Below are 25,868 nucleotides of genomic sequence, written 5' to 3' on the forward strand. Positions count from 1 at the left end.
GGTGTATTGCTCCCCCACTTTCTTTGTGTTTGAAGTGTGAAAAGAGAGAGCCAAGAGTTCTGCCTCTCCTGTAGGAGAAATGGCATTTTTGATCCAATATTGTTCTCAAATATTCATTGGCCATGAGAATATTCCAATGCCTATTGATAATACCCTTGAGAGCATTGGAATTTCTACCAAACGTGGTTACAAACTGAATGATATTTATAGAGCAATCCCTGGTATTGGATTGATACTGTAACAAAGTTTTTCTCTCCATATTCTTAGTCCAATTCCAGGCATTAAGAATGTCTTGGTGTCTACAGCCCCTGTTGGCAAACCTGTGATAGAGATCCAAGCCATCTCAATCAAAATCACCCTGTGTCGAGCTCAGGCGTTTAATACGCATAAATTGTGAAGCATGCAACAAAGTGTTATATTGAGGGTATTTACCATAGGATCTAGTGTTCAATGTATGGTCTGTGTTTCTGGTGATGGTAACATCCAAAAAATTAATGCTTTGGAGATCGTATGTTACCGTAAACTCAATACCCCATACATTTTGGTTAAGATATTCAACAAATTCCTGTAGATACCTAACATCTTCCCGCCACACCATCCAACAATCATCCAAGCACCTGCGCCAAATGTCTATTTTGACCAAATAGATATTATGAAGTGGGACATAGATCATGCATTCTTCAAAGAATGCCATGAATAAATCGGCGTAAATGGGAGCAAAGGATGCTCCCATCGCCGTACCCTGCAGTTGCCAATAGCATTGTCCTTGAAAATAAAAGACATTCTTGTTGAGAACATGTTCTGTCATACAGATAAGCAATGTGTTGAACCCTGGAGAGTATAAAGCAGCCCTAGCCAACCAATATTGAAGGGCCTGTAGGCCAGCCCAATGTGGAATGCTAGTATATAAGGCCTTGACGTCCAATGAACACATAAGCCAACCCGGCTCAAGTTGGCAGTTCTGTATGATCTGTAGAAATTGGGTTGTATCCTGCAATCTGGCCCTTATACAACACAGCAATGGTTTGAGATATTGGGTAAGAAAGGCAAATAAAGGCTCCGTCAGAGACCCAATACCAGATACAATTGGTCTGCCTGGGGGATTGGTAATGGACTTATGTATTTTTGGTAGCAAATATAAGATTTGTTTCTGAGGATCCTTAACTGTTAACTGAAAAACACAATTTTTAGTTATAATACCCTCCTCAAGGGCAAGATTCAGAAACCTATCTATTTCCTGTTTAAAATGAGTAGTAGGATCGTATGCCATGTGCATGTAGCATCTTTTGTCAGACAGTTGAGATTGATCCTCATTCAAGTATGAACTCATGTCCATGACAACCACGGCTCCCCCCTTATCTGCTGGTAGGATGGCAATATTTTTGTTCTCCCTGAGCTCGAGTGCAGTGGATTCCTGTATAGAGAGATTAGATCTCATAATATCATGTTATCTGTGTGCAAAATGTAGGTCCCTAAGTACCGCTTGCAAAAAAAATGAAACATGTTTGTGCATAGGTGGTTGAAAATCAGATTTGATGAATCTAAACTCCTCAGTTCTTTGGGAGTCTTTATCTGCAAAAAACAATTTCAAATTCAGGTTACGACAAAAACACATGACATCAGTGACAGTATTATGTTCATTACAAAAGAACCCAGGGATAAAACCCAAGCCTTTATTCAAAAGTTGTAAATGCTGTACAGACAAAATTTCTTTAGATAAATTCAAAACATTTTGATTGACCTCCTGATTTACGTTAGAAAATTCTGGATCAACCCCTCGAGGGAATTGGGCATGTTTACCACTTCTGTGTTTGCGTCCACCCCTACGCTTGGGACCTAGTCTAAAGGGATAACTCTGTTCAATTTTTTTCTATGTGGTGAATCCTTATTACTGGAACTATCGTAATCAGTACATGAGGAATCCTCCCCTGTTGAGCTGGCATATGTTTGATCCCTGTTTTTCAAAATAGACCGAGGTCTTTTCTTGTTAAGACTGTTAGTGGGAACATTAGATGTGGAACCGGAGCTGGTACCCATAAATTTCACTGTTCTCTGGGAGTCAAAAGGACGCCCCCTTTGGTAGTCCATATAATCTCTTTTGATCTTTTTAATTTTTCTATCTTTAGTAATTTTATCATGGTTTGTGAGTTCCTGTGATAGCTTGTCAATAGAGTCCTGAAATGTTGATTGAGACTCAAATCTTTTACAATCTAAACACATAGTTCTGACTTCCTGGAGGTTAGTATCAATCATACGTTCACAGTATTGAGCCAGTATGTTGACAAAAAGCATGGACCCTTTCTGTAAGGCTTCACGCCACTCATTAGATAATCTGTCTTCTTGTCTGCCAACCAATGGTTGTAACCGAATACGAAGACCCCTAGGGGCTATATTTTTATGTAAATATGCCCGGAACAAACGCAAGTGCCATATGTTTGATCTCAGGTTTTTAAGACCCTTGGAAAGAAAATTAAATGCCAATTCACAATTCATGGCTGATTGTTCCACTGTTTCACTGGAATTGCTGCCTGGCGAGGCATGGATACCAAAAACTCCAATGTCCTCCCGATCGGCACACAATCCAGTTAGGATACTGTCTAGGTCCATGCTTGATATATGTTACAAGCCCAAAAACAGAGACCACAAACCAAGATAAACTATGACAGAGAATCAGTATTAATAATAATATATAATGATGATGGATATCAGCCCCTGAATCACATCAAGATTCCCTACTGACTACCAAAAAAATATTGTTATTGTACAAGAGAAAAAAACACACACAAAGCCAGCATAAAAACTGTAGAGATAGAGGCATTTATATATCACATTTTTATCATGAATTATTATGATTATTGGTTTATAGTAATCTGTATGCTTCTATCTCTTATATTTCTCTACAGTTTTTCTTATGTGTCATATAGAATCCAATGAAGGACAGTTACAGGTATACCAACATACCTGCTTCGATTTTAGCTGAACCAAGCATTATGGAACCTTGGACCAAGCATGGATTCTCCAATCCGGCTACACCATTATTTATTAACCACATATTTTCGGTTGGAACATCTAGTGTACTTTTTTCATGCTCTTGATGTGACTCTTTGGTTATGACAACTAATAACCATATTATGAGTTTTCTCATATCAGCTACATTCATGATATTTAATATAATATGTGGGGAGCATTCCATAATATTTTTCTAATCATTATCTGAAACTTATATAAATGTTACATTTGTTATCTAATGACAAGCCATGATTGCATTTACTATTATGCATTACAGCAGTGTATATTTTTTGTATTAAGCCATGATTGCATTTACTATTATGCATTACAGCAGTGTATATTTTTTGTGTTCTTTCTCTTTAACTACACATTGGTTGCATTTTCCACTTGTCTCTCAGGTGGGGTGTGTCTATAAATGGATTGTATTTTGTGTGAAATGTTCATACACTGAAGAAAGCATTGGTTGCCGAAACCGGTCTGTCTTATTAATAAAGGGCTGTTTTCAGCCAGTTAGATGTATTTGACTTAGTATTTTTATTTGGTGACTTCTGGATCATATACTGCTGGCCTTGTGTTGTACATTTGAATGCTTTTGGCCGTGCATCTACCTACCTGCATAGCATCATGTTGGGTTGCATGTAGATTAGAACACTTACCTATCTAATAGTACACACTACAGATTACATTATCTGAGACACACACACACTACAACTCAAGTCTGCTATTATGCTCTCTTTAGGACATTTTATGCTTCATGAGATCAGCAGGCTTAGTTATGGTCAGCCATTTGGAGGCCCATATCACCTGCTACAACCAAAATCCTGCACGACCCTACCTCTTTCTAAGTTACTGAGGTGATCATATTTATATCGTAAGGAGATACACACTCACACACACTGAGTAGCCGGGAGTAAGATTAGAACCCCTACCTACAGTATATAGTTTTACACACTATAGATCGTAGTACTTATTGCACACACCACGGCTTAAGTCTGGTAGTCTTAAGGTAGATGACATCAGCAGGCTTTGTAAAAGAGGACAGTTTGGAAGCTGGCAGCAACTTACAGGGCCAAAAAGTGCAGAACTATTGCTGTTTGATGGTTAATGAGGTATTCTCAGTTGTTTTGCAGGGTGATACATGCACATGCACCAAGTAGATTAAAACCCCTACCTAAACAGTCTTACACAATATATATTATAGTACAGTACTTATCACGTGCCATGACTGACATCAGTTTTATATAAGACTGCAGGCAAACTAATTGTGTTAAACAGTGCCTGTGGCCTGTAGAGTGATAATTGCTTCATACTGTTATCTGCATCTAGTAGCCTAGCAGCCAGATCCTAGCTATGTGGCTAAAGTTACCAGTCTGGCCATATGTGGCTGTTTGCATTTGGATGGGTAAGCCTGTGGCCAAGAACAATGTGCCCTGTCCATGTGTGTGTAGACAACACTACACATTACACCACCTGCTCACTTGTTGCTATACATGTGGTGACATCCAGCAGGCACAGGGGTCCATAGGTAAGTGCATTATGTACTGCTGAGCCCTTACTTTGGACTGATTCTTTGAGCAACATTATAGATGTGTGATAGTGAAGCATTACTCACCATTATCAGGGTATGCAGGACAATACAGACTTCCACACATTTATGTATATAACAGGTATGTATATATACATGTAGCTGTATGTGTGCATGATATACATGTGTTATGTAGATATATGGAAGAGACTGAGATGTATGTATGTATATATATATATATATATATATATATATATATATATATATACATATAAGTATATATCTACTGTATATACATAGAGATAGATATACTATCTATGGGGGGGGGAGATAGACGGATGTGTATACATATATGTATGTATGCATGTATAGACATATCTATACATAACAGGTCATTTTGATCAAGGGACAACAGAATTGCGCTCTGTTTAACTAAGTGTATGAGCATGTCCAGTGAGATTGTCAGTACTTATAAACTGATCTGGTCCACATCTACCTGTACTCCAGTCGGGGATTTTGTGTGTTACAGAAAATGACATCTGTCCCTGTTTCTTCAATACTGCACTTCACTCAAATTGTCCATGGAATTCTTCAGCTGTCTGATGTAATTAATATGTGACAGAGGTTAATAATGTTACACCATATACAGACTGACAGTCTGTAAGAAAAAAATCAACGTAATAATACCTTACATCCAAATGATGTGGATATTTCTAGGTTACAACTATCAACACCATCACCCATGCTAACTTTGCTAGTCCATTGAGCCACACAAGCTGCCCATCAAAGTGGAGTCATTCATCACATAATCAACAGCATTAATATGTACATTGTTATTCCTGTGTTAAGTGAGACATGCAATGTCTGATCTGTTTCTGTGTTAGTGCTCTGAAACTGCCTGGACTGCTGATACACCATTGATGAGTTGCTGTTAAAGCAGTTCTATGGGAACACTGCTGTGTTGGGGTGGGGGAAACAACACCACATATTCTGCTGGTATACATAGTAGTCCAAATATCATGTAACCCCACTGTTTAACATCTCCCTTGACTGGACTGATGTAGTGAATATTCCATGCTTGAGGCCTACTGAATATGAAAGGACACATGATGTCTCTAACTCCTTTTTTACTGGCTCCATAGCTCAACTGACTAAATCCTTCTCCACTTCCACCCATACCCCTAACCCAAAGCCTTCTTCTTCATCCATCCCTCACTCCAACTCTCTTAACCCTCCTCCCGCTTTCATTCTACCACCAGTATCAAACAACTTCTCTTCAAACTTAAACCATGCTCAAATGCCCCTGACAACATCCCATCACTCTTTCTCAAGCTCGCAGCAGATGGCATTGCCATACCTATCAGCATTCTCATAAACAGATCCATCCAAGAATCTTATGTTCCCAAACTTTGGCGAGCAGCCCACATTCTGCCCCTCCATAAAGGAGGCAAAAATAATACCATCTCTAACTTCCGACCAATAGCTATTCTTTCTCCAATTTCAAAAATACTTGAAAAATGTATCCACCAGCAACTCATGCCCCACCTCCTCAATAACCATCTCCTCACTCCTACTCAACATGGGTTCCGACCTGGCCACAGTACCATAACTGCTCTTCATTCCTTCCTAGAAATTGTCAACCAAGCACGTGACTCTGGAAATATTGTCTCCACTGTTCTTCTTGACCTTTCTAAGGCCTTTGACACAATAACCCACTCTCTCCTTCTCAACCACCTCTCTAACCTCAATCTCTCCCACAACTCTCTTTCTTGGTTCAGAAGCTATCTCTCTGATAGATCCCAAGCTGTGAAATGGAATACTGGTACCTCAAAATTCCTACCTACCCCTACCGGTGTCCCTCAGGGTTCTATACTCGGGCCTCTGCTCTTTAACATTTTTATCAATGCTCTCCACTCTTCAATTCCTCATTCTCAAATAGTACAATATGCAGACGACTCCACGGTTATCTGCTCTGCCCCTAGCCTTCCCGAGCTCCAAGCCAAAACCCAATTGGCCTTCACAACCACAGAAAATTGGATGCTTCAAAATCATCTTTCCCTTAATGCCAACAAATCCCACATCATTCTCGTCTCCCCCTCAAAAGCAATGACTCTGGACAAGTCTTCCTTCATAATCTCCAGCCTCTCCCAGTCCTCAATAGAAGTTGTTAGTTGTGCTAAACTACTCGGAGTTACCATTGATGAACACCTGAAATTTAATAATCATATTCAACTAAACATAAAAAAAACTCATCAGAAACTCGGTATGCTCTATAGAAATGCAAACTTTCTTACTCCATCTTCAAAACAAACTCTCGCCACTACCTACCTTCTCCCTTCTCTACTGTATGGTGCCCCTATTCTATCTAATCTCACCACTTCTATCTCCTCAAAACTTGAAAGTTGCTACTATAAAATTGCCAAATTCGCTACTAACTCCCCCCATTCTACACACCATTGCATTTGCCTCCGTAGTCTCCAATGGCTAGAACTCCCTAATCAACTCGATTTCCTCCAACTTACTACTGCACACAAACTAATTTTTACCCCAACTGCTTGCCCTGCATTATCCAATAGCTTGACCATATATACTCCTCCAAGGCCCCTAAGATCTAGCCACCAAAATCTTATTTCTGTGTACAGACCCAAATGACCCCCTGGCCAACTCCTACTTTCTTACACTACAGCAAAAAAATGGAACTCGCTTCCTTCCCTCCTAAGAGTCACTACAAGCTATGAACAGTTCAAATCTCTTCTCCATTCTCACCTTTCCCAAAATTGGAAATGTAATTGTATACTCCCTACCTAGATCTTATTTCATCCTAGTTCCTTTCTCCCCCCCTGGTTCCCCTTCTTCAGACTCGGTCCTTAGCTCCCCTCCCTCTTCCTCTTATCTCCTCCCCCCTCCCTGACTAAACACTTTACTTCCTTTAAGTGCTCTCTTCCCTCTGCCCACCTGTATGCTTAGTCTCACATTTGAATCTTTTTGCCTTTTTCTTAAGGTGTTCTTCTGGACTCTATCATAAAAGGATCACTACTCTATCTGTTCTTCTGCTATCTTCCTCCTGACCTCTCTTCTCCTTTAAACTTTAAACTTTTTCCTTCTTCTTCGCTTCTCCTATGCTTTCCTGCTCTTGCATTCAAACTCATTCTATATTTTCCTTTTTCTTTCCTACTTCACTTAACATTACAGTTACATAAAAACAAGATTTTCTTATGTATACTGCCTAATGTACTTCATTTTTGAAAAATTGTTAAAATATTGTGCTATTAGAACTCAGAGTGTTTTTGTGTATAATGTATTAGTTTACAGTCTTTCTGCTGTGTTTTTGTCTACAATGTATTATCATCAATGTATGCTTGTGTTTTTGTGTGCAATGTATTATTTCATTGTATTATCATGGAGCTTTTCTCCCCGGGCCTCCACTGAAAACGGGCTTTCGAGCCCAGTGGACTTCCCCGGTTATCAAACTGGAACTAAATAAATAAATAAATAAATGATAGTGGACTGAGTATCGGTAGTCCCATGTGGCTGTTACTCCTCTCAAAATAGCCCACTATATTTATTTGCATAAATATAGCAGATCCATACATACAATACCAAATCATAGTAATCCTTACAAGTACTGTGTAGGTTAGAGACGTACCCTTGTGAATGCAGCAGTTGACAGAACTGTAGTTCAGGGCTGACTCTGTCTGATGCAAGCAGTACACAGCCAATACATGGATAGGTACATGTTGTGTGGGTTGCCTGGCATCAATTTTAATATATGTACGTGAGTAGGAGTAAGGTGTCAGTCCCTAGGCCCTAGTTTGTCAGTGAATGTGCTACGTGGTGTCTCTTAGCCAAAGCCAGGGTATACTGAGCATGCTTACGTCTGCCTACAGGGACATCAGCAGGGTGTTCCTCCTCAGAGTCCTCCTGTCACTGTGGCTGTGGTGACCTAAGCAATAGTGGAGGTCTGTGTATCCCTTCCCTTTGCTAATCCTGCAGCAGTGGTTTCTAAAGGATCAGATTGTGTAGCATAGCACATACTGTGAGCATATGTGCACATGTGGCTGGAGAGTACTGCAGATATACCAGATATATTGTGGCACCAGAACCATGACTTCAGAAGCCCAAACATACACGTTTGATGTTGAGGTATTCTCAGTTGTTTTGCAGGGGATACACGTGTGTGCATGCACACACACACACACACACACACACACACACACACACACACACACACACACACACACACACACACACACACATGTTCCTAGTTTGTGCGTGTGCCTCATTATGGCATTTTTCCATGGGTGTGTGTGCATTTCTGATGGGTGTCATCATCCACGGTTCCAGAGCATAGCCAGCATTCAACAGTAAATGGCAGTGTGGGATGTTCCCCCTAGCAAACATCTGGTACAGCTGTGATGCGTGCCAGATATGGGAGTTGTTATAACTGTCAGAGCTGCTAGCACACACATTCAGGATAATCCCCTGGACAATGCACATGACCTGGCAGTTGGAGTGGTATCCCTTGAGTTTGACGTAGATTCTTCCTTCTTAACTGGGTGGTGCCTTGATGTGTACATGAGTGTAATCTATGGCACCCAGTACATCAGGGTAGTGTGCTAAATGGTAGAAATGTTGCATATTACTGGCCCTCACCTCGGTGGTGAGGGAAAAAGATGTGTGATCACTGGCATGTGGTAGCATGGCATCCAGGAACTGGTGGAGCACCCTGGATGCAGATGCCTGTGAGAACCCTATCATGTCCCCAGTTGGTCTTTGGAAGGTACTTGTAGCTAGTATCCTAAGGGCTAGACATACCTTTGTTTCCACTGGGATGAGTTCCCCTCTGTGGGCTCTGGGTCTGAGTTGATGGTGGCAGAGCTCAGTGAATTCTTGCAGTATGTCCTTGTCCACCCTGTACTGCTCTACAATCTCCAGCTCATGTAGCTCCTGGAAGGTTACCCTGGGCCTGAACACACTTCTTTTCTGCCTAGGCCTACTGTCAGCAACACCAGCAGCACTGACTTTGGCATCTGGCACATACAGATGTAGCAGACTTGTAGCAGCCCCTAGGATTATCTCAGTTAAAACTTCCATGTCTGTACTCCAATGGTCCAGAGTATTGGGGAAAATCAGAATGTAGGTGTATGCATACTTTATACAGCTCTGCTGTAGGTCCAGAATGTGTGATTGGCTAACTATGATGCATTTCACCTGCCTACAATATAATTAACATAATTTAATGGGCCTATTTCAGTGTGCGATGCCATACACAGTGCCACATCGCACAGTATAGCTTATACAATGGTCAAAATTTCTAATTGAATACATCTGGTTTTAAGAACACGCTCAGCCAGGCAGAGCACAGTGCAAACGCATGCACCAAAGCGTAAAAGAGCTTAGAAGTGAGAAGACACACCCCGCTGATGTGAGCCACATCCTGAGTAATCATCAACATCGTCTAAGAGCCTACAAGAAGGGGATATGTGGACACGATTACTCTTATCTGCTATTCAATAACTCCACCTCATTTGTATACATATCATTGCTGACAGCCTGGAAACTGCACGCCCTATCAACTTAGCAACAGCAGCACTTATTGAATCTTAATATGTTCGCGTCCATGTTAGTATTGAGGCATGATGCTTACGTGAAAAAAAAAAACGTTTAGGCTTTATTAAACTCCCCCCAGTGACTCTTACACTTTATGAAGATAGACATCATGAACATCTTGTGTCCTAGCCTGGTACGAGCCTAGTATTGAGCAGCATTTTACCTTCTCCAGGGACAATACCACAATATGAACAGATGCTGGACTTTAATTACTGGCTTAATTTCTGGTGTCATTCTAAGGGAGTGCAATATTTGTCATCATGGAAGGAGATGCTCAACAGGCTATACTACTTTGCCATGGATGTTCTTACTTCTCCCATCTAAGCTTAAGAATATTAGCTAAAACTTTCTCCTCCCTCATTGTGCCTTTTTTGGAAATGCAAAATTGAAAAAGTACTTCCAACACAGGAAATCAAAACCAAGAAAATCTAAAGATGTTACTGCTGAATGCTAGGAGTCTAAACAAGAAACTCCACTCCCAATAAGCTCTCCTCACCCTAGAGAATGCTGATGTTTATGTAGTCTGAGACATGGTTTAAAGTCATGGAAAGCACACCAGCAGTGCAAGGCTATAACGCCTTCCACACATTTAGACCAGCTACTACACAGACGTGAACTGAAGGTGGAGGTGTATTGATTTACATCAAAAATAAATATACCTCAAGGCTGGTCAAATAGGACAATGCACTTGAGCTTTTTCCAGATTCAGATCATTATAGGCAAAATCCTGTAACCCTTCTTTGCAAGCTATAGGTCCCTGTCTATGACACAGGAAACTATAACATGTATTTAAGCTTATTGGAAACGCTCACAATCCAACCCAATACCATATTCAAGCGTTATTTTTATTACCGCACTGTTAAATGGGAATCATAACCAAAAATGCATGCACAGAGATTCCTGGACTTTGTAAACACAAACTCAATGGAACAGACTGTCAATACGCCAACCAGAGGAGCAAACATAGTGGATCTGGTCCTCACTAATATGGGAGAGTGATGCACACCCATAGTGTAATACCTGTCTGGTAAGGTCAGACACAAGTCTCCTTTGAAGTAAGAATAAAACCAAGAATCTTAGCTAACCCTGGAATGTTCAGGAACTGTTCTCAGACTAACTTCCTACTATTAAGTCACAACCTGGCAAAATTTCAAGCCCCCCCCCCCCCCATAAATACTAAAAACACTGCTGGCTATGTGGTTTTGTTCACAGAAACCCTATACAAGTATGTTAATAGCTGCATAAAGAGAGCTGTACCACCAGAAGTAAGTGCAAAACTAACTCAAAAAATCAGAAGGAAGAAAATCACGGCAAAAATTAAGAAATGTTGCACCCAGAAGGATAAAAACACTCTCACCACACTAAACAAACAGTTCAGAGGAAAATGAAGTCTATCAATGTTAAATCCAAGGTAAATTTGGCCTGCCAAGCCAAGACAATCACAAAGCATACTATGTCTGCAGCCTCAAAGGCAATCCACAATTGTTTGTAGAGTTCATTGTTAATGGAGCCACCTATACTGAGTCAGAAGATATAGCAAACCTACTGGCTGACAAATTAATCTCTTAACTGTACTCCTTTCTTCCCCTCACCTACCCTCAGAAAATGGCATCAAATTTATCTCCGCCTAATACCACTAGGGTACATGTCCTCAATGCTGTCACTAAGACCAAGAGCACTGCATCGATGGGTCCAGAAATACAGCATAAAACCTGACCTATCAGGTCTCTTGAATTACTATTTAACCATAGCATCCTAACAGACTTGATGCCTAAAGAATGGAGAACAGCAACAGTCATCCTTCTGCACAAAAGTGAGCCATCTACAGACCCTGGAAGCAACAGCCCCAAAATTAGCACTAGTCTGATATGCACAGCCATGGAAAGAATTATTATGAAAATTATCAATAACGATATAGAAAACATCCAGAAACTGGACCCAACCCTGTTTGGTTTTGTCAAGGGCAGATTGGCACAATCTCTGAATTTCATGATACTGGAAGATGCTTCCAGATTTAGTATTAAGGTGAAAGTGACTGTTTTTGTTCGATTTAACCAGGGAGGTTTGAACTGGTGGGTAGCAAAGCTGACCTATATTTGTAAGAACCAAGCTGAAGATTTTATTGCCCCTGTTGGGAGTGTCAACAAACTGGCCCACAGAATTTATACTGCTAAACTCATAAAATGTCTGGACATACATGTTTACAGCTGTAAATGTCACAGTTACTAGAGGGTTTGTTGAATTCTAATAGCAAATGATGTTTTGCTTAATGTATACATATCCATATTGGTTAGGTATGAGGCTTAAGCTGAAGGAGACATGGGGGGGTCCTGTGATATAATAACGGGTTTTGTTAATAGTAAGTTGGGTAAAGAAGTTCAAGGTTATTATTTTGTCTAATAAGTCTGGAGGTAATTTAAAAAAAATGGAGGCACAGCCACCTTTAGTGCCTTATTCTAATGCCATGACACTGAATGTGTAGTAGGCATTGGAACGCTGCACTGATGGAGGGCTGCCAATGGTCTTGAACCAAATCTCTGTGACAATAGATATATTAATGTTTACCAGGGTAAGGAGTGTTAAGGAACCTAGCAGTGAGCAGCAATACATTTATGTTAATTGGATGTCACTTTTGTTATGTTGAAAGCTTTAGAAGGTTAATGTTGCCTAAAAAAGGCAGTATGGGGGGGGGGGGCAAGCTTTTAGTCAATATATCAAAGCCTTAGAGGGATAGGTACAGGCAATCCTTGGCAAGGCAGTCAGTATTGTCTACCATCTCCTCCTAGACTGACACACACACACACACACACACAATATGCATCCATATATATATATATATATATATATATATATATATATATATATATATATATATATGTTCATATTTCATTATTCTTGGTGATGGCAGACTTTTTCCTCAAGGTTAGGTTCATAACTGCCTCAGAAATACATTCTAAGAGCTCCATCATGTCTCTCATCACATAATCTAGGGAGGTACATCTCATGTCATTTACATGCACGCGTACTGTGACTATCATTAAGTGTAATTATGGAGAAGGGCCTGAATGCATGCAATATGTGGTGAATCTTGGCACCTAATAGACAACTGACCATTGCCTGGTGATTGGTGCATCAGTGTGTCTCACTACGGAGTTACCTATAGATTGGATATTTGATTATGTGGAGGTATGCCTCATGGGCTTTGGAAATGAGTCAGTGTGACTCTTACATGTATGTGTCATTGTGGGTGCTGCCTGTGTTGTGTATGCATCTGATAAGTTGCTAAGGGTATTTTTTTCTTAGGTTATATTTAGGAATAGTCTGTGTGTTAGTCAGGTTACTTTTAAGAACATCAGCATATGTAAGTTTATGTTTTTGGCCTGAGCTGTATGTGATTAGTTTAGTGTAGTGCTGTTTGATACTGACATCCTGCATGTTATTTGTCACGGCTTCATGGAAGAGCTTTGCCTCCAGTAACATTATATGACTACATCTTTCACACATTGTTTAAGAAGTAAGTGGTTATCAGTAAACATGAGATGGTCTTTACACTGTTTTAGGAAGCCCATTAAACGCAAGGGACTACAGATTCAGTTGGAAAGTGTAAATGCATGGCTCCTGGTGCATATTAACATGGGCTGAAGGGGAGAGAAACACCTATGAGGTGTGGAGATGATTACCAGAAGTGCTGTATGCAAAGTAATGGTGATGGTGATAGTTTCAACATAGCTGCACACAGTTAGAATAAGAGCAAAAAAAACATAAATAAAATAAACAAATTTTACACAAAAAAACAACAAAAAAATTCAATCCAAAATCCAATGCAGTCACTGATAGCAGTGCCATAGCACTTGTAGCAGTTTACTGTAATTAGCTTTTTCCTTTAATTGCAGAATTTACTAATGTTGTTTGACCACTAGGGAGGTTTGATTTTGAGTTTACTAGTAGATTTGGATCAGAATGGGATTGCCAGTTATACAAGTTTACCATAGTAGAAATACAACTTCTTTGTGAACCTATCTACTGTGGCAATATCTGCAGTCATCTCCCAATACTTGAATTTTCAGACTTCATTGTAGAATTTGATTAGATTTGCACACTTGGAATCTGTGAATTCTGATATATTAGCTATATTTGGTTTAGACAATTTAAGGGAGAAGTTAATAGCTTATGATGTGACTGAACTGTAGAATGAGATACCAGGCAAAGTGTGCACTATGGTGCTGTATTCATAACTATTAGGTCCTCTTTTGTAGCTGGTAATACTCTTATCCATGGGGCTGTTATTTATTTATTATATTAAACATGTCTGGAGCACATCCTACATTAGAGGTACAGCACTTCAGTTGATTGAGAGTAGGTAATGTCTCCCAGAATGATGGGGTTCTTATTTATGGGGAGTTCACCGAGTATACTTAGGAACCTTACATGAACTTCAGGGTACATACAAGTTGTCCTGTAACAGGCAGCTGATCCTGTTTAGTGTGATTTAGAATTCAGTACATTACATTTGTTGGTCTCTGGGAAGCTTTCTAGAAGTGATATGGTCCCTAACAAATATGGATACATCAGAATAGTTGCCTTCATGACTGAGGGTATGATAGGCACAAAAGCCAGGTATGGAGGGGGTGCTGTCTAGGCATTTAAATTACACAGACATGGATAAATTCCAAATGCAGGAAAGCCTCAAGGTCAGGCAACTTGTTATTGAGACATCTGGCATTGAGCAGAGTCATCTTAAGCTGATCCTACTTAGGTTCTGATACATCGGCTAGAATGAAATGTTCATTAGCCGGACTCTATCTAAAAAAGGTACAATGGGGCAGCAAATGCTTTAGCCAGTATACAGAAGCCTTCGAATGAGAGATACAAGCCTGTTTTGCAAAACAACTGTCAAGCATGTCGTCCCATGATGATCCATACTGAATCTTCCCTAGAATGACAGCAACTATTTAGCAAACTGTTGAAGGCAATTACCTTTTCTTTCTACTTTGGCATTATTCTTGGATAAAGAAGGCTCCACTGTGGTCCAGAGTATTGACTGCATCTGTGACATATATGAAAAACTTTGATATGTCTCTTTGCAGATCTACTTCTAAACCTCGAACCTCATATAACCAAATTTCATTTTCACAAGACGAAAATCACAAAAGCTGAAATACCCGAACAGTGAATTTTTCCCAGAGTAAGTAAACACTTGCCCAGACTTACATGAAACACACCAAAGTAAGCAAAACCCACCTAGGTGGGGGGCTGCACCCCCCACCCCCTTAACTATATATACGAACTCCAGGATCTCACTACAGTGGAGAAAAGGGCATGTTGGGCAAGTGTTTACTTACCCTGGGAACAATTCGCTGTTTTGGTATTTCAGCTTTTGTGATTTTCATCTTGCGAGAATGAAGTCTGGTTGTATTAGGTTTGAGGTTTAGAAGTAGATCCGTCTTTGCATATACCTCAGGCTTCAGTGTCTCGTGTTCATCACCACAAATACAGTTGCCATGCCACAGTCTAATTAATTTGTTGAAATGGTCCTAAAGGCTGTTGAGATACCTGAGATCCAGGCACCTGAAAGACAGCTCACTCTTCCCTGTCTTTGTCCAGCCTAGTGAACGGAAAAACAAAGTGTCTCATTATAGAGTCACTGATCATTAAAACATTTTTGTTTGTGGAATGGCTAGTGTACTGGATTTGAGGGCATTTGGTTCTCAATTACTCTTTGTTAAAAGTGTGTTAGGATGTGATGCACTTTTTTTTTTTTTTTTTATTTTTGTTGAAACTTAATCCTCATATTTATTTATTTATTTTACATTTGATGACCGGAAAAGTCCTTTTTCAGTGGAGGCCTGGGTAGAAAAGCTCCACATTTAAGTACAGTACAGTACAGTATTAAAGCAGATAGTCACAGTGTTTTTTTTTTTTTTTTTATTTACTTTATACAGGTCTAGGAGACTATTTTTTGCAGCCTCAGGATATGACATTACAGTGTGCATTACAGTATAGTGTACTATACCTGTATGAATCTCACAGCCTGTGTTTATTCATGAGAGTGAGGCCTTCATATCTGTTAAACATTTTGCCACTGAAACAAAGAGAGTTACTTGGGCTGAATAAGAATTAAATATCTGTATGCATTAAGTGGTTACTACACTACTTGAATACAAAGTGCTATGAGGCTGGCAAAAGCGGAAAAACAAATAGGTTGATCTTCCAAATTTGCCCTACAAATGTATAATTTAAACTAATTCACTAAGAGAATCAGAACTTCATTTAATTCACAGAGTCCTAAAGTTTATTCAGGTATGTGTTTACTATGAGGTAGCTTATGTTAGTTGATGTGGTTCTGCTTGAATAAATTAGGTACTTTGGGTTAATATGTAACTGTGATAAGCACAGTACTGGGCATTAAGCAACTGTGCAGACTGAGCTATGTAGAACAACTAGGTGTCAACTCGGGCAACACAGAATAGCAGCAGGCTACTAAACATTACTCATGAAAAATTAGGAGCGTCGTACACTGCACAGCTGCCCACAGCTTGGCACACCAATATGCATTAGTATTCCATCTTATTGATAAGATTTTGAAGAGTTATGATTTATTAGTTTAGGTATAAATATAATTGTATGCATATATGGATAGGACATTCCAGCACCGCCGTGCTAAGCATAGTTTTGTACAATATAAAACAAACAAAGGAGAGTAAAAGAACAAGTGAAATTTTAGATACAACTCCAACCAATAGTTTTAGTATCCCAGAAATTACAGCAACTGGTCTCCTCTTAGTATAATAACCACTACAGTCTTTTTAATAGCCTACACACTTGGCCAAAGCTGGCAACTAACTAGCTGTAACTTTTGAAAACTCTGGGCCAAAGTAAAAGTAGCAAAACGCAGCGAATGATAAGAGGAAACTGCTTAAAAGCACTGTATCAGTAAGGGACTGTAACACAGAAAAAGTGTAGCAAAAATGAACAAAAGCACTTTTAAAACAAATAAACAGTAAGGCAACTATGTGAGGCAGGATTAGTGCACTTTCCCCATTTTCTGATGAAAAATGAAGTCAAGCGCCACTTTTGTTGCTTCTCAGAATATGTCCAGATGTATTGATTTTTGCAAGCTCTGAATAAAAAAAATCAATGGTATGCTGATTCACACGATACAAAACAGAGAACGTTAAAGCACTGATGGAAAAACAGCTATAGATGCATCTAATAGTGCTAGCTTCTCAGAAACTGCACAAATTACAGTCCTGACACCAGAAGAGCCACTGTTCTCTCCAAGATAGCCCTCACCTGGCCAGAACTGACAGTTAACTCTAACCTTTTAAAACTCTAGGAAGAAAAGGGAAATGGCATCAAAAATGCAGCAACCAGCAACAAGAAACACTACTGCACTGTACAAGTAAAGTGACAGCAACCAGCAATAACCAGCAACAAGAAACACTACTGCACTGTACAAGTAAAGTGACTGTGTTGGCTATAACTTTGAACTCAAACACAGAGAAAATGCAGCAACCAGCAACAAGAAACACTACTGCACTGTACAAGTAAAGCGACTGTATTGACTATAACTTTGAACTCAAACACAGAGAAAATGCAGCAACCAGCAACAAGAAACACTACTGCACTGTACAAGTAAAGTGACTGTATTGGCTATAACTTTGAACTCAAACACAGAGAAAATGCAGCAACCAGCAACAAGAAACACTACTGCACTGTACAAGTAAAGTGACTGTATTGGCTATAACTTTGAACTCAAACACAGAGAAAATGCAGCAACCAGCAACAAGAAACACTACTGCACTGTACAAGTAAAGTGACTGTATTGGCTATAACTTTGAACTCAAACACAGAGAAAATGCAGCAACCAGCAACAAGAAACACTACTGCACTGTACAAGTAAAGTGACAGCAACCAGCAACAAGAAACACTACTGCACTGTACAAGTAAAGTGACTGTATTGGCTATAACTTTGAACTCAAACACAGAGAAAATGCAGCAACCAGCAACAAGAAACACTACTGCACTGTACAAGTAAAGTGACTGTATTGCGGACCTCCGCTGAAAACAGGCTCTGTGGAACCTAGTTGGACATTCCCGGTCAACAAATGTTAAATAAAATAAAAAATAAATAAATACTCAAACACAGAGAAAATGCAGCAAAAATTACTAAAAAAAACACTTTTAATTCAATGAAACAGTAAGGTGACTGCAAGTGCTGCACAACAAATGTACTTTCCTCATTTTCTGATATAAAATGATGTCAGAACAACACCTTTCTTACTTATGAATTCGTGGGCACGTGTGTGTCTGTGTGTTTGCGCATGTGTATAAAATCCACACCAAAACATAAAAAAGTCACACAGACAAACCATTCAGTACAAAGTCTTCATGAGTAAAACCTTAAACCTTCTGTAGTAAAGGTACCATAATTGGGGTGTATGTAAATGACTTCTTAAAGGCTTCCCAGTGTTTTGGCTATATCACATCTGACTGAAGACTGCAGCTTAGCTGATGGTTTCTTGAAGTTTTTACTGAATGGTTTATCTGCCTGACCTTTTTACTCTTTGAATATTAGGCTTGATTTTAAGCTCTTTGTTTCTAAATCATAGCCAAACAATCCACTTGTGCTGTACTAGTGAGGCCATAAAAAAGCCAAAACATGCATGTCTACAGCTTTTGGGATTTATCTTTATTCATCTGAATGTACCCATAATGACTTAAAAGTAAAAAGTACTAGGCATTTAGAAGCCATGTATCTGAAACACTGCTTTGTCCTTAAGGGGTCATTGCATGGATCTATATTATAATTTGCTATTCCGAGAAACATACACACAACACAAACACACACAAAAAACAGCAATCCATACACATACACCTAAAATCCTACACCTAAACCTAAACTAAACTTTACATACACTTCTCTATCCACTTACCTTAACCCAATCCTAACCCTAAGGTCCATCACTATCACACACTCACCTCACCCGCACCCTAACCCTAACTCACCTAACCCGCCCCCTAACCCTAACCTACACACAACCGCACACTTGCCTGACTCACTCCCTAACCCTAACTCACCTAACCTGCCCCCTAACCCTAACCTACACACAATTGCACACTTACCTGAACCCGACCCGTAATGTTTCAACATATCGAACGCTGAAAACAGCGAAGCCACAGCAATGGCCCACCAAATTCTTTCCCTGGGAAAGAATTCGGTGTCCTGCACCTTTGCTGTTTTCAGACATTACAGGGTCAATATTATAACATTCGATCTTTGTAGAATTCAATGTTATAATATAGACCCCCATTTGCATATATCTTGTGTCCCTTTATTGCAGAAGTTTTAAGGTTTTACACAGCGAAGACACTAGCTTGGCTGTTTTTTTCTTGCATATTTATACACACATCAATTTGAGTAGATGTGAGGGTCATTTACATGAGGGATAATGGATTATTTCCCCAAGAGTAAAGTAGAAAAACACTAGTATGATGGCTTAAGGGTGGACTATATGGGCACAAGAAATAAAAGGAAAAACTCAGTACATCTTATTCTCAAGAAGGATAGTCAATTAAATAGAAAATACAAAAATACAAAAGGAAAAGCCAAAAAAAAAAAAGACAGTAAACACTTAATCAGTAGGTGGTAATACCAGTTAAGTGGGCTGATAAACATTGAGCCAATAAAACTACTAAAAAATAAAATCTAGTTCATTTGGCTATTGAAATATGATGCAGTATAATATGGCTACCGACCTCAACCCCAAACACACACATACCTCCCATCCAGGGAGGGCAAGGCATGACTGAATGCTGAAATAGAAAAAAAATGATGAAGGTGATAAGGTTAATCATTTATTTTACTTCAATTCACCAGCAGGACTGTGACAGATCTCTATAGAACAGTTCTGCAATTCACATGAAACACCCAGCCAATTAATTGGAGCCTGGTCCCCGATCTCTACCTCTGCTAAGCTTCTTTCAGCTCTCCATTACAGTGGAAGCCTTCCCAGCACTGTCTTGCAGTTCACTTGTGACACTTTGTTAAATAACTGGAGTACATTGTTTGTGATGTTTTGGTGATTCTCAGCTCACACGTTTTTACATAATTAACTGTTTATAAAATGTCCAAACTTCCTTGCATTTTTAATAACATATACATGCTTAAAGAAATCATTTATGATCATCCTTATCTTTATAAACAATAATATTTCCTATCATCTAGAATCTTCTCAGCCTGTATAAAATAATAGGTATGGTCCACAGTAACAGTGTCTCCATTTTCCAAAATGTTTTGTTTCATTAATGAAGAGGTTTCTCTTCTGTTTTCCTTTGGATATGTCAAAGATAGACACACTAAAGAGTGCTGGAACCATGACAGACCCCTAAATTAATCCACCATGACAGACCCCTAAATTAATCCACTAGACACATTCCTGCTTTCTGATATAATTCTCACCACAATCTTCTGAATTACAAAGATTATGGAAGCAGGTGTCCAGTTTCTTGTTGTATTTGGGTCATTGGGCATACAGCTACATATCTTGCAGGCATTACCTGCTGCTTTTTTGTTCTGTTTCTGGTAGCAAACAACTGTAGTAACAAGTGTACCCAAGTTGTTTTCTATGATGTGGATTTAAGTTGTACCCGCTAGCATGTGAACTGCTTCAATGTTATTTCTCTGTAGATACAGAAACTTGCATTTCATAGCAGTGAAATGCAGCTACCATCCTTTGGTCAATGTTAACAACTTTTTTATGTCCTCTTCATCCCTTTTTGGTGTTTCTTTTATTTATATACCATCTACAAGGAAGATAATACTTTTCCTATGCCTTATGTGATACTGCTGACATAACAAGCCCAGTGAAAAGCTTGGAATACAGGAACAACCCTCTACTTTCCTTCCTTTCTTTAGATTGTGCCCTCTCCACTTCCTGCAAAGTGTTGACCTTTTACCACATGTCCATTACTTTAACCATTTTTTCTTATAGCCACCCCTCCTCCTTCAGGTTCTGAAGGCCTTGTAGATGTTTAACTATGCAATATCAGTCTGTTGTCACCTGTCTACATCTGCAGTGATCTCTTAAACAATTTTCTGAATTAACTTAGATTCGATTAAGAGCAAATTTAACCTAAGTGCCATGCTTTAAAAAACAGAGCAGATTCTTATTCTCAGTATTTTCAGGGAAAAATGTAGGAATGAGAAGCAGCTCTTAGCACTGCTGAGGCCATAATGCACCACTGCTCACCTGGACCTTATTAAGTGATTGCTAACTGCTGTTCAGAAGTAGCTATATCATTCTTACTTATCCAAAACAGAGAGCAGTAAGCTTCCGTTTTCATCTACAACAGTAACTTTCTGACTTGTTTTCTAAGAATACGAAATGTGAACAGCAGTGAGAGTTTCAAAAAAATATTAGTGGGCAAAATACGTTATTGCATCTAAAGAGATTACCGCCCCTACCTTTACTGATGTCTTCATATTCCATCAAAAGCTGCCTCTGAACTTGTTTGTTGGGATACCAGATAGTACATGATTCTTTGAATCCATACACTGCTTCCTGTATATAATGATTTCCAAATTCTTCTAGCAGGGCACCAAAATCATTGCGAGATGTGGCCCCATCCAAAGAGCGCAATGCATGACTGAATGCTGAAATAGAAAAAAATGATGAACAAGATAAGATTAATTATTCATTTTACTTCAACAGTGCAACCGTTCAGTAGTTTGCAAACAGCTATGTTTGTGCTGAAAGCTATTCAGAATGCAGACTTCAGTACAAACGCAAAGGCTTAGTGCCCACATAAGAACTGAGATATTTAAAAAAAAATATATATATATATATATATATATATATATATATATATATATATATATAAAACAGTTCAGATGGTCAGGTAAACAAAGGGAGTGAATGCAAAAGAGTTTTAGATCTAATAAGAGATGTACATTTCCCAATTTTAAAAAGAATGATGTGCATTCCTAGCAGTTTGAATGAAATCCATAAGTTCAACATTTAGCAATAACAGAGCTCCTCATCCCTTAAAGCCTGATAAGGCCAAACACATTTTGCCTTGCAAGAGCCTATAACTAAGAAACAGGTCAGAGGTATTCTAATCTAGAATGATAACCAATACTATTCACCTCAACAATTCTCTTGGTGTACTTCCTCTGAATTTCTTCTAAAGCTAATGCATCTCCTTTTTACATGAACAAAACAGAATGTTCTATTTAATGATAGGGCAAATACATGTAAGAAATATTTTTTGAGCAATGCCATGTTACTTGGAATAAATACTTAAAAATTAGTCCCATGACTTTGAATGATTCAGTTTTAATAACTTGAACGTGAAATCTAAATTTAAAATTATTGCAACCATGGATGCCCAGATGCTTATTTTCAAATAAGTTAGAAAATTTTCTGAATCTTAATTTCATATTGGCAGCCAGATAACATTTTCCAAATTGAAGAATACCGCATTTGTATTTATTAATTTTTAGCCCATTCTGTTTTAAACAAAGAGCTGCTTTACTCAAGTACATAGTAAAGTTATCTGTGTTACTAGGGGTTAGCACAACACATCCAGACTTGATGTCATCAGAAAATTGTGTCATCCAAATAGAAGCAGATTTTGGAATCAAAGATCAGAATATATTGAACAACATACAACCCAGTACCAACCCCTGATCGATCTAAAGGTTTAGAAAAGGCTCACAGAAGGTGGTCAAATTATTTAAAGTAGATCTGTTGTGTGTGAAAACATGTTAAGACAGATCTAGCAAACAACAATCCAAATCAATATTTAGACATGATGGCAAACATCTCTCTAAGTACTTGCCAAATAATGAAGTCAAACTAATGGGGCTATAATTGGAGAGTTTGCCCAATGAACCAGCTTTCTTTATTGATATAACATCTGTAGATATCCAACTTGATTGAGCATAACTCTTATGTAATATATTGTTAAAAAAAGACGTAATAGCAACAGAAATATATTCTGCATAGATAACCCCAAAACATCTTGGTAAATGTACATAATTAGTGCATGTCAAAAGTTGCTGTCGGTATTTCCCCTATGTGAGTATTCACCATTAAAGAGCAGGAAAGTGGTACCTTTTATTAGCAACAACATAACTACTCTGCAAAAACAATGTTAGCACTTCACCATTACACACCCAACTGACTACAGCTTAAAAATCTCAATGCATTATGGATTAGGTCACATTTTAACATTTATTTTTGGTTCTTCATTTCACACAGTCAAAGAAAGTTGCCAGCTTTTGACTTTCGTTGTCTAAACATATTTGCATTAGTGATTTTGGATGCTACGTTTTCTAGTAAAGGTAGTAATAAGCCTGTCATGAAGAACTGCATCATGGGGCTTTTTTAAGTCAACACAGATTCACTCTTGAACATTCCCTTTAGTTACTGGGACCATGGGAGCACAACACTCAGTTATTCATATAATGTAATGCTTTTGCATTTAAGTTATGCCTCTGCTTTGTACAACACAGGAAATGGCACCCTCCTGAGGGTGGTCAAGGCATATGGGACAACATTCAGTTTTAGTTTAATGCTTCACAATTAAGCAGGTCAACTTCACCAAACACATCTACAATGATTTCACTTATTCTGATGATTACGCTCCACAGCTCTGCTCAGCAAATTATTCATGCACATTCATTCAGCACATAAACTCAGTTCTCATATAAGTGTCCCTTCCATTCAGACATGGCTAGAAATCTACGAATGAACTTGAACGGATGCTTGTGAGGTTACAAACTTCAGTCTCTGTTTCATGTAACTGTGGATGCTTCAAGAAGCTTCTATAAGTGGCACATGATATCACAATAACATTGGCCCCATACCAACTTTGAAACTCACAACTGCTGCACAAATATGAATTTTAACTTTCCAGTTTGGCTCCATATCTGACACAGTAGCAATTGACACCAAGTAAAATGTTTTCTGCACATTCTTCTAGTTTCACTTCCATAAACAACCTCTTTAATTATCTTTGTCTTATGACCAACAGCAAAATAGCCGAGTCTCATATATTTCCTACATTTTCAGTCACATGCAGAAAATTTGCCTCAGGATTACCCCCTGTACTACAGATGAACATAGGGAGCTCCTAAATGCTTTATTGCATGTGTGGATCACTTCAAATTATTTGTGGTATGATCCCAGTTATTTCCATGATTGATTATAAATAGTAAGTCCAATCTCCAGTCAAATGGGATAGGTTAATTCAAGTATCAAAAGGGAAATTGGCTAGGCTTATAAATGGCTGGCAAGGGCAACTATCCTGGTACTTACCTATGAACCAGTGCAGCACACCCCCTGACTCATTATGATAATAGAAATATTTCAGATATCTGACAGGCTTGCTCTCACTCTGCTTTTCAAACAATACATCTTCTTCCAGTTCACATAGTGTCTTTACAAACACTTCACTGCATTTGCCCTTTGCTTGTACAAATTTGAGGAATCATGCCTATCCTCTTATTATATTTCTTTATGGAGTAAAATGCTCATCGTGTTTATTATTGCTGCGGTAGCGTTGTCGCCTCACAGTAAGACGCTGTCCGGTTCGATTCTCAGCTAGAGCATCTTCTGCATGGAGACATGCGTAAATGGGCGTACCTTCGTTGAAGGTTGTGCGTCAGGGTAACTCGGCACATAAAAATCAACTACCAATCATTAGTGGACCGGAGTTCCACTGTGGCGACCCCTAACCGGGAAAAGCTGAAAGACACAGTGGCTCAGATGTATCACTCTGGCCATCTGAGAATGAAAAGGAACTGTTTATGTTCTCTGCTTTCTACCTCATAGCACAGAGAGGTGTATTTACCTGGCTCACATCTGTTTCTTTAGTGAGCTTCTTTATTAAATTAAATTGTGTGATCCTCTTTCTCCAGGCATGTCAGGATAGAGTTTTGAGAAGTCCAATGACTCTAGCTGTTTAAACTCCATTATGGCAGATTTTTTTTCTGTGCTGAATGGATTAAATATATTAAAATGGCGACTTTTTAAGGTCAAATGGCTTTTGTCAGTAAAAATTTTAATTCTGATCTTTTGGAATCACTCAAGCTGGTATTGCACTTACAGCTGATAAAGCCTTTCTTTCCATGACTTTAACTATCAACAAAATCCTGGTTCTGATACCATGTCAGAATTTGCTCCAGATATTTGCTCTATGTTCTTCATTGGTCAGTTTAGAAATAAAAAGATTCACTATTAGTTTCTGCAACAGATACATTTTAGTAATAACAACACGGCAAATCAGAATTCATGATGTTATTAACACTTTAGCATCTCATACCAAATTGTGTACAAGTTAGAAATCACAATGCATTATGGTCTAGGCTGTGTCTTAAAAAGACAGTACTATACAGGAGGCTTAAAACAGCAATGACTGTCTTAATTGTGTGCAATAAACACAATCATTTTAACAGCTTTAACGTACTTATCTTCACAGTGTCCTACCTCGGTATGTTATTTATTTATTAGTTATTTATTTATTTTATTTGAATTTTTCCCACTGGTAAAGTCTGAGTGGGTAAAAAAAACTTTTCAGTAGAAGCTGAGGGAGGAAAGTTCCTCTAAACTGCATTAGGTAAAAACAACAAGCAATTAACAGTACAATTAGTGTAAGTATTAGCAGTACAACCCACAGTACGATACAGAACAATGGACAGAAGAATATAAAAACACAT

The 25,868-nt window shown here is 38.7% G+C and overlaps 1 protein-coding gene across 1 annotated transcript in view; it reads right to left on the reverse strand.

The window, feature by feature from the left end:
- Nucleotides 1-25,868, reverse strand: part of ASTN1 (astrotactin 1) — a 5,143,480-nt gene that overhangs the window by 1,092,021 nt on the left and 4,025,591 nt on the right. Inside the window, exon 17 of the mRNA XM_044086860.1 lies at nt 21,612-21,800. Coding sequence (XP_043942795.1) covers nt 21,612-21,800 — 189 coding nt within the window. The remainder of the gene's footprint in view (nt 1-21,611; nt 21,801-25,868) is intronic.

This window comes from Protopterus annectens, chromosome 10.part0 (genome assembly GCF_019279795.1).
Source record: "Protopterus annectens isolate FY-2018-M chromosome 10.part0, PAN1.0, whole genome shotgun sequence".
NCBI lineage: Eukaryota > Metazoa > Chordata > Ceratodontiformes > Protopteridae > Protopterus > Protopterus annectens.